Here is a 16,094-nt window from a genome sequence, read left to right on the forward strand (position 1 = left end):
TTAGCTTCACCTCTTCGTAAGAGGTGGGTTTTATTTCATCGCCTGAAGGGCTCAGAGCGGAGCGACGTTCAACTTCACGATCAACTTCGTCAACGTGTGTCGGGTCGGCTGCTGCATTTGGAGAGCACTGACTCTCGCGACTGTCGGTAAGGCATTCGGCCTTCTCATCGTCATCGAGCGCCGCCTGCAGTCCCGGTCTATCCAAAGGAGGTATGACAGTGGGCGGCTCCTGTTTGAACGCTAGTTGAGGCTTAAGGCCCTGGGCGTTAAAATACGCTATACGGAGCGTATGTGGTTTGACCCGTCCGCTTATTAAATTAGGCATCGCGAATGTTTTTAAATTTTCCCCTTACATCAGAGATGGCACGGAATATTTTGGCGTTGTCTGCCATAAGTTGTAGGAGCGACGGCGGGTCGTCCCGGACAGTCACGAGCCTGTTGGCCAGGGCCGTGATTTCATCTATGTCGAACTGCTCCGACAGCTCGAACATGAAGGCAATGGCGGTGCCACCTAGGTTGCCTAATGACGCGGACGCGGGGGCCGTGGGTGAGGCCTCTGTGGCAGCGTTGGCAGCCGGAGGAGACCTCGCCCAAGCGTTTGCCTTAGGAGGCGGCGCAGGTTTGAAGGTCGGAGTGAACTCCACCTTCTCTACTCTGCCTTGCGGCTGGCGGCGCCCTGGGTAACGCTTGTGTTTGGGTGCCTTGGGACACCCGCGATAGCTCGCGAGGTGCCCCTTCTCCTCGCACAAGACACAGGCTGGGGGCTCCGCGCATTGCGCTGGTCGAGGGCACTCCGGCGTGCCGTGTTTGCCGAGGCACTTCACACACCTCGGGTTGTGCTCGCAGTTGCGCGTGGTCCGCTACCTCTTTAGTCTCTAATTTGATTAGAGATTGGTACGCTCTCGCCTGGAAGGAGAGCGTCTTCGAGATCTTATTTTTGATAACCAACCAGCGGCCTCGGTCTCCTATAAAAATAGGAGGCGGGCGCTTGGTCGGAGGCGGTACGTGTACCTTCGCGGACGCGGGCGCGGGAGTGGAGCCAGTCGTGGCCGCGGCTTTCTTAGCGGGCGTGTCATGGAGGGAAGTCGATTCGCGACCGCGCTTCTTCTTGCGACTGACGGTGATGAAGCCGTCAGTATCCGACGCAACACTCGGCGCTCTCGACGGCAGAGCGGTATCCGGCTGGGCCGGTGAGGCACTGGAAGCCTGAGGGGCTTCCGTGTGGTCGGGAGTGTCTACGGAGACCTTAGGGGTCGCCTGGGCGTTAAAATTTAACCGAGGCCGTGGAGCTCGCGTCGGAAAGGTTTCCAACGTCCATTTCAGATTCTGATTCATCCGACGACTTCGACGCCGAGTTGCACGTTTTCGTTTTTATGGCGGCCTCTACCGCCCTATCTATCTGGTCCGCTATGAGCGGTGCCAGTTGGGCCATGAAGGCCTTGAGGGAACCCTCGTCAAGAACCACTGGTGAAGCCATGGTTCATATAATATTAGTTTCTAATAATTAAACAGGCAACAACCCCCGCTGCCCGAGTCAGGCAGAGGGGGAATATAATAATTAAGTGGACAACTATAGTTTATTTCTACACTTGTACATTAATAAAATAATATTAATAATAATAAAATATAGAAAAATTAAGTGAAATTAATAATAATTAAGCATAAGATTTAGCTTTACTGGATGAAGACTGGCTGGGCCGGAACCCCGATGCACGCTGTGCAGGCCCCCGCGGAGAAGATACACACGGCACGAACTGCAACACACAAATACACACGATTAGCGTGGAGAATCGCGAAACACAAACACTGGTGTTAGCTATCGCGATCGTAAAACCGGGTAATTAACACTGATAATAACAGCTACGTTCTACATAGAAACGTAGCAGGTACGAGACTCAAAGAGTCCCGAACAATAGCGCGCGATAACAATAGCTAGCTCAGGTAGCCTGAGCAGATAGTGCGATAACGCAGGTAATAAAATATTCGAAGGAGGACAGATAAAGCGGCACGTGTGCTCGCGTTGCCTGCCTGAATCGAACTATGTTAAGGCCATAGTTTAAGACTGAATCAGCTAGTGCAAAATAAACTACCAGTTTTGTATGTTTGCTCAGCACGAGCTCGATATGATAGGACTGCCCTAGAACCGATCGTAGTTTATAGCATACCGCTGTCGCATGTGTTTTGAAATTGGAGTAACAATCAATGCATTCCCAAATATTTATAATTTTCTACTCTTTGAAGATGGCCACATGCGCACGCATATATCTCTGTGTAGGCAGTCGTAGCTATGCCCCACTATACCTATATCTTCTTATTGTACTCTCTTAGCGCGTCTGTAATAGGGCGAGTATATATGCATGCATTTTATTTTCTCCATATTAATAATAATGCCATGTCGGTACTCCTAAGGTTACCTGACACTCGTCACCCACAGTCCCATCAATATATGTGCGTAAACGCTTCGCCACAATATGAAATATCCTGCTGACTATGGAATAGAGACTAATATACTGCTATATAAGACGTCTTGCCGGTTTTAGTTTCACCAATAATAAATGATGTAAGATGGCAATATTTCCTGCGATAAGAGAGCTGGCAATTTAAGTTCATGCAGGGGCATGAACTACTAGTGAGAGCACTAAAAATAAATTGTATAAATTACATGTAGTTCGTAATGTTAGGGACATGAAACTTACACTTTAACAAAATTAGTTATATTCATATCAAAACAATCACAGATTGAATCGAAAATAAATAGAGTTTTATATTAATAATTCTTTATATTATCATAAACATTCTGAATTTCCTAGTATCTGTATTCTAAAGCAATGATTTAGAAACCATTTGAACGGATATGAACTCTACTTAAAGCAATAAAATCACCCCACGACACGTCCCTAAAGCTTATCTCAGGCGTACATACCCACCAATATGAATCTAAAATATCAATGGCAATTTATATGTTAAGTATTGGATTGAGTGAGACATTGCTATTCAATATTATAATGACATTAGTGTAGACATCAACATACCGTGATAGTGATTTGTATTATTTATATAGCAGGTATCAGTATCGAAGACATTTCTAGGTCTATTAATCGCTGTATAGTGTGCGCTCGTGAGCGAAATATCACGACTACTGCTAGTTTGATACAAGGTTAACATCATCATAATTTCAGCCGGCTCCGGCCACTGCTGGACAAAGCGCTCTCCCAAAGATCACCATGACGACCCGTCCTTCGCTGTCCTCATCCAACCTACAATCTTGTTGTAATCAATCAATCTTAATTATTTGTATAATATAATAATATTGATAATAATAATAATATTGACACACTTTTCACACAAATTATCTTGCCCCATGTTAAGCATATATAGCCTGTGTTATGGGTTACAAGACAATGATTTATTTAATACAATATACTTACTTAAACATACATAAATTCATATAAACATACATAAATACATTTAAACATCCATCATATAAATGCTTGCACCTACCGGGATTCGAACCCGGGACCTCTAGCTTAGTAGGTAGGATCGCTAACCACTCGGCTATACAGGTCGTCAAATATGCATAGTTTATTTAAACATACGCCAGAAAAGAAACAGCCGTTGTCTGCTGCTATGAGTACCAGCTGTTTCACAATGACAAGTGACCAACTGAAAGAAGTAGACTGTTTCACCATTTGCCTATTATACATAGGAACAAACGTAAACTTTTATTTGAAGTCCATTTTTTACCTCAATATTATACTATACAGAGACATACAATATTCAAATATTATTTATATTATATATATAAGATTGCATATTTCGGTTATATGTTTTCGAAATGTGAGATTAGCAGTGAATTGTACTCCTAGATCTTTTGCCTCTGCGACGCGTTTCAATGGCATGCAACAGACGCAGTACTGGTGGTGGCGAGGGACGCACGCACGATTTAATGTCAGAACCGAGCACTTTCTTACGTTGAAGAGCAGGTTCTTTTTCTTGCCCCACTCAACCACTCTTTCTTTATATTTCTGGAGTTTATCATGATCTGAAATGTCACTTATTTCGCACACTAATTTGAGGTCGTCAGCAAACAAAAGGAAGTTAGATCCTGGACCACCTCACGTAGATCATTTACCAAAATCACAAACTCAAGGGGGCCGAAATTACTGCCTTGGCTGACGCCATATCTTGTCCAGTACTGGTCCGAACAGCACTCGCCACAGTCGACATACTGATGCCTGTTCCGCAGATAGCTAGCAAAGAACGTCAACGAATGTGGCGTACAGCCCACGCCGGCCAGCTTCGCGAGCAAGACATAATTATCCACTGTGTCGAACGCCATTCGGGAGTCAGAGCAGGCGACATCTGACCACCAGCATCCACAACCGGCACCACTTTGGACATTAAATGCAGCAGGTTACCTGATGTTTCACGCCCAGGGCGAAAGCCATACTGTTTGTCTGACAAGTGGGCCCTTACCTGCGCGTAAAATGCGTGGTGAATAGCTGACTCGAACACCTTGGCAGGCGTTTAGAGCAGTGCTATCGGTCTGTAGTCTTCCGGTTCGGCACTTCCCTATCTCTTCGGAACTGGCACTCGCGAGTAACTTTCCACCAGTCCAGAAATGTCCAAGTTGTAAGACAAACATTTAGTAAACAATGCTCTTTCTGACATCGTGTACTGGTTTAGCGCCAATAACTTATTGTTAAATAATCATAAAACCAAATATATTAAATTCACCGCGCCAAATGTCAAAAATGTAGATGCGAATATTTTATTAAATGGAGAGGTGGTAAAACCAGTGGAATCTGCTATATTTCTTGGCATTACTATTGATTCCAAATTGCAGTGGGGCCCCCATATTGAAGGATTGGCGAATAGGCTTAGTTCTGCAGCATATGCGGCTAAGAAAATCAGACGGTTAACTGACATAGATACGGCGAGATTAGTATACTTTAGTTATTTTCATAGTATTATGTCCTATGGTATATTATTATGGGGCAGTGCGGCCGATATTAATACTATCTTTGTGCTGCAGAAGCGGGCTATTCGCGCGATTTATAACCTAGGTCCTAAAGAATCATTAAGAGAAAAATTTAAAGAAATAAACATTTTGACTGTTGCTTCTCAATACATTTTTGATAATGTTTTGTATGTTCATAAGCACATTGAGGAATTTTCTAGAAACTGTGACATTCATAATGTTAACACGAGGAACAAACATAAACTTGTTGTAATAATAGTAAGTCCTTTGTTGGGCGATGTATATGCTTCTACAATATGATCCCAGAAAATGTACAAAACAAATGTGTTACGAAATTTAAAAGAATTGTTAAAAAACGTTTGTGTGGGAAAGGTTATTATAGCATAAACGATTTTCTTAATGGCACCACGGACTGGGATTAAAGCGAACACCCTCAGACTCTTTAATTATAAATGTTTATTGTACGATATTACATTGTAATCCATATTTTATATAAAAAAAGCCCGCTGAGTTTCTTGCGCCCATTCTTCTCAGGTCTGAGGCAGTCTCTTTTGAATGGGTTGTAGATTTTGACGTTCAATAAGTGATTATAAATCCTATTTTGAATAAAAATAATATTGAATTTGAATTTGAATTAAATATGTATTGCAAAATAAATTATTTTCTCGTGTACTCCTTATATAACAAACACGTCATTATACCTTCTTTAAAATATACCAACCTCTTGAAGTATTGATTTTATAAATAACAAAATTAATTATGCTATCTAAGGATGAGGTATATATAAAAAATAAGTGTTATACAAAAATATATAAATCGTTTGTGAATTAAATTTGATTTGATAAACGGACTGCCATGTAAATTAAATGTACTAGGAATAAAAATCTGGGTCCGCTCGTAAATAAATTAAACCTTTGACATTTCAATATAGTATTGGCGGATTAAAAGAAACTTCGTCAATCGGTAATGAACAGTCAGTATTTCTCGAAACCAATACAAAACACTTGTCAAACTAAAAAAATCATTAATCAATAATTGTGTAGGAGAGATCGAAATACATTTATAATTCACATTAGTGACAGTTGAAATTTCGTTATTGTAGTTATAAGCTTTACAATTTTACACTTACATGTAAACTTGTTGAAATATTAAATCAAAATTTAAAAAGACATCCTGTTCTACTCAAAAGTTGCGTCATTAATGGCTTGAAACTTGTAAAATTTTGGTATTGAGTAATATAACATTTAAAACATAATAATAATAAAGTTTTATTTCATTATCAAATTAGACACTATTCTTGTTCCTATATTCAAAACTAGTCATTAAATCCAATCTTTATAATTATTATCCATTATTGATAATTGATGAAGCAAGTATAATGCCAAATAATTTTCGTGCATTATCTCATTTTCACATTAATTATCTTATTAGGTCCTGTTCTCGAAATACCGAGATTTTTAATCTTGTTTAATAAATATAATCAATACACAATAATGTTAAGAGACAACCAGACATTGATATATAAAATAATGTACAGTTACAGTCTAGTCGGAGCTAGACGGTAGGTGCAGTAATAAGCCCCACAACAATAATGTAAGGGTGCTCGTTCATTGGTTCAATAACACTTTACAATCTCCAGCTGTCGAGTCGTTAGTGACGAAGGATCTCTTAACAAACGTATGTTTGTTTGATAATATACATTTATATGTTAAATATGCGATTGTTATATTCAAGCAACACGCATCTTTGAGGAAAATATATCCTTTTTTATCTCATTTGGATATGTATTTTCAAAAGACAGGCCCAAATAATATCTTATAAGATATAAATAGTTATAATTGCTAAAAGCTGCCATGCGTTAAAATAATTAAATGGTATAATTGATTAATTATAACACCATTATAATTTAAGGGTATGTTTCGTGACGATACTAGTAAGCCTGAATACGGCCCGTTAATGTGTGTTTACATTGGAATTTGGATGGTTGGAGACGCTTATACTTAGGTAACACTGAAAATGCTTAGAAAATGAAAAACGGCTTAATGTAGAAAGGTGCTAATACTTTTGTTTTTCGAAGTAATCTCCGTTCCTATCGTCGCATTCGATGGAACCACTGAGAAAAGCAGTGGGCCCATTCTTTCTTAGGGATCTCTTCTATGGCATTTTCGTACGCTTTTACCGCATCTTCAGGGCTCGTAAAGCGAATACCTCGAATTTTATCTTTAGTTCTTGGAAATAAATAAAATTCGCAGGGCACCAGGTCACGACTGTATGGCGGATGACTCATTACCTCAACACCTGCCATAGTTAAATATTCAACAGTCCGTTTTGCGGAGTGCGCTGAAGCATTGTCGTGGTGAAGGAGGATCCTGCTTCGAGGGCTCTGCTGTATAATTTTTTCCAAGACAACAGGCAAACAGCGATTGACACACCAGTCTACAGTAACTGTCATTCCATCTTTTAGCACAACTGTCGCAAAATGACCTTTCCGAGTAAATAATCAGGCAATCACCTTTTTTCCTTGACTTCTTCCTCTCTTTACCTTAGTTGGCCGATCTTCGAAAGAAAACACCCACTGAGCTGATTGTCTTTTGGTTTCGGGTTCGTAGCAATATATCCTTCATCATCATTCATATATAGCTTTCATCACCTGTGACGATGTCAAATACAGCATTTGAGTCACCGCCGTTGAACCTATCTAACTATTGGTGACACCAGTGCATGCGAAGGTGTTTCTGGTCGTCGGTTAAAGTATAGGGAATCCATCTGGTACAAAGCTTCCTGACGCCTAAATGTTCGTGTAATATTTTTGTACTTGACTCATACCAATGCCTAGGCTTGCCCGTATCTGCTGATAGGTCACTCTCTTATCTTCCTCTATCATGCGTCGCACAGCACTGATGCTATCTTCTTTAGTCGCTGTTAGAGGATCATCATTGAGATTCGAGACGACGATTCGAGACGTCCACGCTTAAACTCGTTAAACTAATTGTAAATAGTGGCACGAGATGGGGCTTCATTAAGAAATGCTAATCGCAGCCCATCATAGCTTTGCTGTTGAGTAAGCCCACAACGAAAGTCATAATAAATCATTGTCCGAACATTTTCTCGCGTTAGGTTTTCGATTCGACATAACAAACACCATTGATTTGATTTGAAAATGAAATAGTTTTATCAAGGAAATAAAAATATAAATAGCTAAAATATCTGTTTCTAAAATTTACAACTGCAATTTTTTTTTAATAAAACATTGAAATAAGTTGGTGCCTTGTACTTTTTTTTGATATGGCAATTGTTCGAGGTGTTGAAGTGGGGATTGAGCCGGCTCTAGGAATTGCTATACAACAAGTTAAATAATTTAGAAGGACTGAATTTTATTTAATTTCATACTAGACAGGACGTTTACTCACATTCATAATACTTCCTTTCGTCGATCGTAGTTAAAGCAAGTGGCGCCCTCACTTTCTTCCCTTTCTAATCTCTGATCGCCGCAGGACCCACGGAGCTGGCTTAACATCAAGAGGTTTTAAGACCCTCAGACCAGACCCAGAGGCCTCAAATACAAATAACTAAAATTCAACTTTGCATGTTAGACTAAAATATAATTATATTTAACGCACAATATGGTACTATTAGGTTATGTTTAATTTAAAATTATTATACTCTCGATGTTGAATTGATAGTGTTTAATAACACCGATTTTAATAATTATAATTACCTACATAGGTATTATACCGTTAATTACTTATATAGGTATTATACATACATGTTTCCATTCACGTTCACATTAATGTATTAATGCATTTTTTGTAATGAATATAATACTAAATTTTATTCTTCAATAAGTGGAGACGAAATTAATGGCTTTGGCGAATAACTGCGGCCACTGTTTTGCGGATGATTAAACATGGCGTCGGGACAGCTATAAAAGCTAATTGTGTGTACTTCCAATGATCCGGTTGGTCTCCCACATTTTCTCCTTTTTTCCATTATTTAAATGGCAATTTAAACAAGTAACAATTTCAGAAGAATATCCCTCGAAAACAGCTTAATATTATTGACAAACAAACATAACCTTGAGACGGCGTAGCCGGACTTGCATTTCGATACGGAGACGCAGATATCTCAAACGGGTGATACATCATATTTAACGTACCCCGGCTTCAAATATGAGCATAATTCCTTGCTTCATGCTGGGGTATGTGTGTTCGTAAGGGAGGATAACTGCTATCACCGTCTTGGTAATTTTCAGGGTAGAGATCTGCCTTCTCACTGGCTGCATATAAATTTTGAGGACCGCATCCGCATCTATGCGTGTCCACAGGTCCTATAGTGATAACACAGAAACATATCATCTCATGGGCAGCGTTCGAGCGGCAATTGACGACTTGCTTGCACAGATCCCCTCCGCTGAAATAGTAGTGTTGGGTGACTTCAACGGGAACAATGTGGAATGGTTTCGGTCACGTACCACAGACTACGCAGGGCGATGTGTGCATAACCTTGCATTGAAATACTGTCTGTCCCAATTGGTTGAGTCGCCAACTCGGCTGCCAAAAGTGGATATTAACATGCCGTCATTATTAGATCTTCTGCTGACTACTCATCCCGAAAGTAACCAACGTGTCGACGCCTCTCTTGCCAATGGTTTCGACCATTGCCTGTTCGGGAAAGTGTAGTGCCTATGCAAAGGCTACGTACCACAACACCGCATTTGTCATCAGTCATCAGATGCAGCAAGGGAAGAGTAACACCCTGGTCCAAACGGCCAAAGAGGAACCCTATTTTCTGTGTACTCTTTTTACCTGCAACTCGACTCTTGACAACAAAAGAGTGGACGTTAAGTTTCTTGCATGTTCTTCTAACGAGCTATACTTTTTCCGAAAATATAGTAGATTCACAGATAATCAGTACGACTTTTGCCATGTTCGGCTGACGGGCGAACATCTGGTATACCTAATATATACTTTTTGTATGACTTATATTTATGTACTTGCTGTAACTGCCTATAAATGTATCCTTAGCACCTAAGGTTTGTTTAATGTTAATGTTACACATGTAATTCTGTTGGTTAACATATAGTTATCGAAAGCAATGGAGAAGGCCTGGAATTTAGTCTGGATTTAGCGAAGAACATTGATCGTGTAAGGCACAAGGCGCTTCTCTCAAAACTTCCATCATTTGGTCTATCCTCTCGGAGAAGCTCTCGCTTATGCAAGCTCCAGCTTCCTCACTGAGCGCTGCATACAGGTCGTAGTCGACGGCTATTGCTCGAACCATTGAACTCTTCAGTTTGGCCAAGGCTGTGTGCTACCTCCAAAAATGTTTCTTTGGCATATCAATGATAAATATCGAACCCTCCAACCTCCAACATACCTAATTATTACACAAATTAAATTTGAAAACAAAATTTTTTTACGATGCGGGACTCGAACCCGCGACCTCTCGCGTTCCATGCGAGCGCACTTCCACTGAGTCAACCGTTCGAGTCCCGCATCGTTCATGATAATTTTGTTTTTAAATTTAGTTTGTGTAATTAACCCCGGAAGTGAGAGTTATCACTGTAAGAAATAACAAATTGCTTAGATTTGAAAGGACGACATGTTGAGTCAATATCCTAATATGCAATTCGCACCTTTAGAACGAAACTGACCTAATCCAAAATTTTGGGAAAATGAGTTAAACTATATAGTGTATTAAAAAGCACATGCTTTACAATCGGGTAAATCGAAAACAGACGTATCGCGGACAAGAACGGTTAAAACGTATTCTTCGTCTCTTTTACACGCATGTGTTTTCTTACTCCCCCTCGCGCCAATAGCGTCCCACTCAGTGTTGTGTCAGCAGTCCCCAAGGAAGGACGTTACGCAATACATTGGTAAGTGACCTATTACGAATTAAGTCTATTTCGATCTAACGATTTATGCATATTCTCAAAAAGTTGCTAGAACAAAATAGTAACATTTGTGTTTAAGTCAATCTTACACTTAATCTTTAAAAATTTACTGTGACTGAACTATGATTGGGTCTTTATTATAATATAGATTATTAATTTTAGTGGTCCTAACCAAAAATAGGTCTTTGTTATTATAAAATTAAGTGTATTTTTATGTTTTATTGTTGAAAAAGTCTGTTTTGTTTCTATAATTCAAAGAAACTAATAGTCTTAATGATGATTGAACCTCTTTTATTTTTACAACAGGCAGTAATTTTTCAAATAAGACAAAACCATGAAGAGAAGATCAGATATTATCTTGGCTAAAGCTTTGAAATTAAAAAAATATGAAAGTGAAGCAAACATGCGTGAGGTAGGTGGTAACCTATATTGCAATAACTTTTCAATATGTAAAATAATATTTTGAACTTAATCTGTAAATCTATGTCGATTAACGATATATTTTCAGAACTTAGCAAGAGAAGCAAAGGAGAATGAGTGTCCTAATCTTTCGTTTACGTATGCAGTACCAGAAGAAAAAACCCGGAATGTGAGTTAATTGATATTACAATCATAAAATGTATAATAATATTATCAAATATACAATCGATACGGATACGCGCATGAAATTATTACTAGAAAGTTTTTATTTATATACAATTTGAAACTGAAATTTTATCAAGCACAAAATAATTTGTGATAATTATGATATCATTATCTTTTCAGGCATTTTAAAAATATGTCATTAAATTAGTTTTCATTGTATGTAATGCATGAATAGAAAGTTTAATTCATTAAGCATAAAACCTATCTATTATTTAAACAGGAACCTATAACTGATGATACGAATCAATCTCCCGAATATCCTTCCCATAGATCAAAGCCCATTAGTGATCAAAATGATGATGTTGATTTGGTAACGTATTGTTTATTTATTAAATCGCGTACTCTTCTATATCAAAATAATTAAAATAATTTCTGTTATTGCAAAGAATAAAAATTATAAACTTATTATTGTTTTATAGCAACAACAAAGAGAATGGATTGATGATGATTGTTCTGTTATTGAAGATTCGCCTCAGAGGGAAATGCCTTTCCTTAAGCTTAACCAAGAAAATAACCAGGTAAAAACAATGTTTTTAAGTACTTACTGTATGGCAGTAGCCAGCACGGCTGGACACTTCCAGTGCAAGCCAAACGCGCTTATCAATCCAGACACTTAAAACGAGAACTCAGCTTCTACTAGTTTTGTCCATTCGTATGCACTGGCCACTGTACATACAGAAAAAAAAACGTTTTCTTATTTTCTTTTTTTATAGGTACTGAAAAATCATTTAATGGACTGCTCACTAGAATCCACATTTTGCGCAAATGGAGGATTTGTACAGTCGTATACAAAGTCACAAATACGAGTAAGTGAAACATCCTCATCTTCAAGCTCTTCGTCTCATTCAGAGTCCTCAGAACCAGACGCCTCAAACAAACCAGCACAAACAAATCAATTTCGCGTTAATGAAGGTGCAGGCACCAGCACTGAAACAGGCAGGAATAAATACGCCGCGAAACCATCTTATCGCATATCTCCCTTAAATTCATGCGAAAGTGATGTTGATCTGAGTGACGACGATCCTACTTTCCAAGGTGAAGAGGGAGTAACTCCTGCCACCCGTGCCAGAAGTTCTTCTAGCAGCGATTCTACACAGACAACTGAAACTACCGTTCATGCCCAGAAGCCAAAAAAAAAACAACGTAACCCAGCGCAGTGGAGGAGTAACGTCATAAAGTCCCTAAGAAATAGTGGCAAACCCTACTCATACAAGTTGACATCCAAAGACAAAAAAGAACCACCTCGTGAAAAGATATTTCCCGCCCGCACAATGAAAGATCCGTGCCGTGCCGAAAAGTGCCGTTTGAAATGCGCCACTAAAATTAATGAGGAAGCAAGAGCCGCTATATTTCAATCTTACTGGGATTTTGGTAATCTGGAATTGCAAAGAGCCTATATCAGCAGTTGTATGATAGAAGTACAACCTAGATACAAGTATACAAACGCTACGAACCCCAGACAACCAAACGTTGCTTTATATTTCACGATAAATGGCAAAAAAGAACGTGTCTGCAAGACCTATTTCCTTAATACATTGGGAATTTCAGACAGACAGCTACGAACAGTCAAGGCAAAAATAAATGAAACAGGATTTCTCGCAACCGATCAAAGAGGAAAACATGCTAACAGAAAAACAATAGATGAATCGATCATACAAGACGTAAAAAACCACATTAACGCCATACCCAGGATCGAGTCACACTATTTGAGGGCTTCCACTTCGCGAGAATTTATTGATGGATGTAAGACTGTGAAAGAACTTTGGAGAGATTTTTGTAACACCCGAAATGAGCGGCACCCTAAGGTAGAATACTGGCTTTATCACAATGTATTCACAACCCAATTTAATATCGCATTCCATCAACCCAAAAAAGATAGATGTGATTTGTGTGTAGAATTTGAATTAGCATCTATTGACCGAAAGAGCATGTTAAAAGAAAGATATCAGAAGCATTTTGAAGAAAAGACCCTATGTCGTGAAGAAAAAAAGAACGACCGTATGAATTTGGCTGAGGACAATGGTAACATTTGTGTTGTGTATGATTTACAAGCTGTCATGCAGTGCCCAACCGGAGACTCAAGTGCATTTTACTACGTCTCTAAACTAAATTGTTTCAACTTCACGGTGGCTGAATTGGCGAAGAAAAAGACGGAGACAACGAAATTGACAGGAAAGAAAGACCGTAGGAGTCTTAGTGACGAAGTAGGGGCCTACGGAGAGGTATTTAGTTATTTCTGGGATGAGACCCGAGGTCATAGGGGGGCAAATGAAATAGGATCCTGCATTCTTGATTATTTGACAAAACTCAGCGCAAAATACCCCGAAAAACGATTGAATATTATTTTTTATTCCGACAACTGCTGCGGTCAAAATAAAAATAAGTTTATAACTAGTTTATACGGATACGCTGTGGCAACGTTATCGAACATAAACAGTATTACGCACAAGTACTTAATAAAGGGGCACACGCAAAATGAGGGTGACAACATACATAGTTTGATAGAAAAGGAAATAAAAAGGGCCCATAAGTCGGGGGCAATATACACCCCGCACCAATATGTAGCCTTAATAAGAAGTGCCAAAAAAAGTGGGAGCCCATTTAAAGTACAAGAATTGAATTTCGACTTTTTTTATGACCTGAAGTCATTCAGTCAGCAGTGGGGATATAATTTTACTGAAGACGATGACCGAAACAAGGTGTCTTGGAATGACATTAAAGTCTTAAAGTTTTTGAAGAGTGACCCGTTTGCATTCTTTTATAAGATATCTTATTCCCAAAACGATTTTATTCGCATCGATATGCGTAACAAAAGGAAGAAAATGCCTGAATTGGAAAACATATCAGTAAAAAAAGTCTTCAGTGAGCGGATTCAATTAGCTGAAAGCAAAAAAAAAGGCTTGAGAGAATTGTTACGAAAAGGTTCGATTCCTGATTACTACAGTGATTTTTACAGAGCTCTTTTAGATGACTAATTTATATGAAGTTTAGTCGTCAATTTTAAAATATCAATCTTAGAAGGTTTTTTTTTTTTGTTATTATTTGTATTTTTTGGGGTTATACACGAAATGACTAATTACAAATAAGCTTGGTCGGTTGATTGAATAACACGTTTAGAAGTTTATTTTTATTTGTTTTTCTTACTTCATATTATATTGTTCGATGTTATACAGGGGAAACCAAAGAATTAATAGTCATTACTTACTACATTAGTCATTATTTACTAGAATGACTTAGGGACCATCCAGCTCGTCATTTATTACAACTTCACTGTAGGAGTGGATCCTTAAATCAATAACTTTCTTCTTTGTTACTTCCTAATATTAATTTTATTATTATTATGTTTTATAATAGACAACATTCAATGTCTTCAAACTTAAGTGTTCCTATGTTATGTGGCTATCACAAGACTGATAAATAAACTGATTTCATACCAACTGCTTTCGTTTACTTTTAAGTTAAGTCTTTAAAAATACTTTTTTTTTAAGTAAAAGAGACCTATTAATAGAAATGTCTATAAAATTGTAGTAAGGTCAGTCCTAAACTGACTTATTAAAAGAAATGTCTAAATTATCTTTATAAGTTTAATCCGAAACAGACTTATTTAAGGAAAGGCCACATTTTTTTTCTCTAGTAATTCGAAAAGTGACCCAACTAACACAACTTTTTTTAAAACGTTATTATAATCAATTAAATTAAATTAGAAAGTTTATTTTTCATATCCAATTGGTTGTAGGAAGACTGTTCTAGCAATAACAGTAAAACATATGAAACTATAATCAGCAGAAACAAATATATATGCAATACATTTCAGTGTTGCACAATTTTGAAAACTTCTTTTCTCAATTCCCAAAAGTCACGAATTTTGGATTAGGTCAGTTTCATTCTAAAGGTGCGAATTAATATTGGAGTTGAGCAGGTTATCAACTGTAAAGTAGATCCTGTAGATGAAGCCACAAACTGTGAGTTGAACAAGACATACAAGATTTATCAACGATACGAGCCGTTCATAAATTTTGTTTTCAAATTTAAAACATGCATTACTATATTAATAAAATAAAATAAATAAATTACATAACAATGAAATTACTGGACAAATGAGACTTACATCTTATGTCTCAAGTTAACCAGCGCAATTGTAGTGCCGCTCAGAATATTTGGATCTTTCACGAATACAGCACTGCTTTATAATGGGCAGGGCGTATCAATTACTATCAGCCGATCATCCTATTCATCTCGGCCCTTATGGTCATAAAAAATATGCATTGCCATGCGGATGACAATTCTGGTTATACGTCATCGCCTGGTCATTTACACGGGCCATTCAGGTCTCCCAGAAGACTGGTGGCGATGCGTCTTCTACCGCATTTATCATGTGGAGTGTTCCGAAACGCTGCGTGACCTGATTCCAGACGCCGAATTCCACCTTCGCACGACACGCTAGAAATTAAGATATTATCCCCACCTTCTGTAAATACGGAGCTTTCTTCCATGTATAACTAAGCTGTGGAATGAACTTCCTTGTTTCCGAGACGATACGACATGGGAACATTAGGTTTCTTGAGGGAGTGA

The 16,094-nt window shown here is 38.4% G+C and overlaps 1 protein-coding gene across 2 annotated transcripts; it reads left to right on the top strand.

Annotated features, from left to right (window-relative positions):
• The first annotated feature begins 10,616 nt into the window (after positions 1–10,616).
• On the top strand, positions 10,617–14,946 carry LOC126971565 (uncharacterized). Of its 2 annotated transcripts, none has more exons than XM_050817869.1 (5): positions 10,617–10,859; positions 11,184–11,289; positions 11,386–11,466; positions 11,942–12,040; positions 12,236–14,946. In XM_050817869.1, the coding sequence occupies exons 2-5, from the start codon at positions 11,212–11,214 to the stop codon at positions 14,495–14,497; spliced, it is 2,520 nt and encodes an 839-aa protein (XP_050673826.1). In that variant the 5' UTR covers positions 10,617–10,859; positions 11,184–11,211; the 3' UTR covers positions 14,498–14,946. The 2 variants fall into 2 exon arrangements, with proteins under 2 accessions (XP_050673826.1, XP_050673827.1); XM_050817870.1 differs by lacking the exon at positions 12,236–14,946 and adding an exon at positions 11,743–11,832 and having other exon boundaries at positions 11,942–12,181.
• Positions 14,947–16,094: the final 1,148 nt, after the last annotated feature.

Source organism: Leptidea sinapis, chromosome 24 (genome assembly GCF_905404315.1).
Source record: "Leptidea sinapis chromosome 24, ilLepSina1.1, whole genome shotgun sequence".
In the NCBI taxonomy this organism is placed as follows: Eukaryota; Metazoa; Arthropoda; class Insecta; order Lepidoptera; family Pieridae; genus Leptidea; species Leptidea sinapis.

What these genes read in the sequence shown, in the direction of transcription:
- LOC126971565 (XM_050817869.1), top strand. Translation starts at nt 11,212, where the DNA reads ATGAAGAGAAGATCAGATATTATCTTGGCTAAAGCTTTGAAATTAAAA. An exon ending in CAGAAGAAAAAACCCGGAAT is followed by an intron (nt 11,467 to 11,941) that starts GTGAGTTAATTG and finishes ATTGTTTTATAG; the next exon opens with CAACAACAAAGAGAATGGAT. An exon ending in TTAACCAAGAAAATAACCAG is followed by an intron (nt 12,041 to 12,235) that starts GTAAAAACAATG and finishes CTTTTTTTATAG; the next exon opens with GTACTGAAAAATCATTTAAT.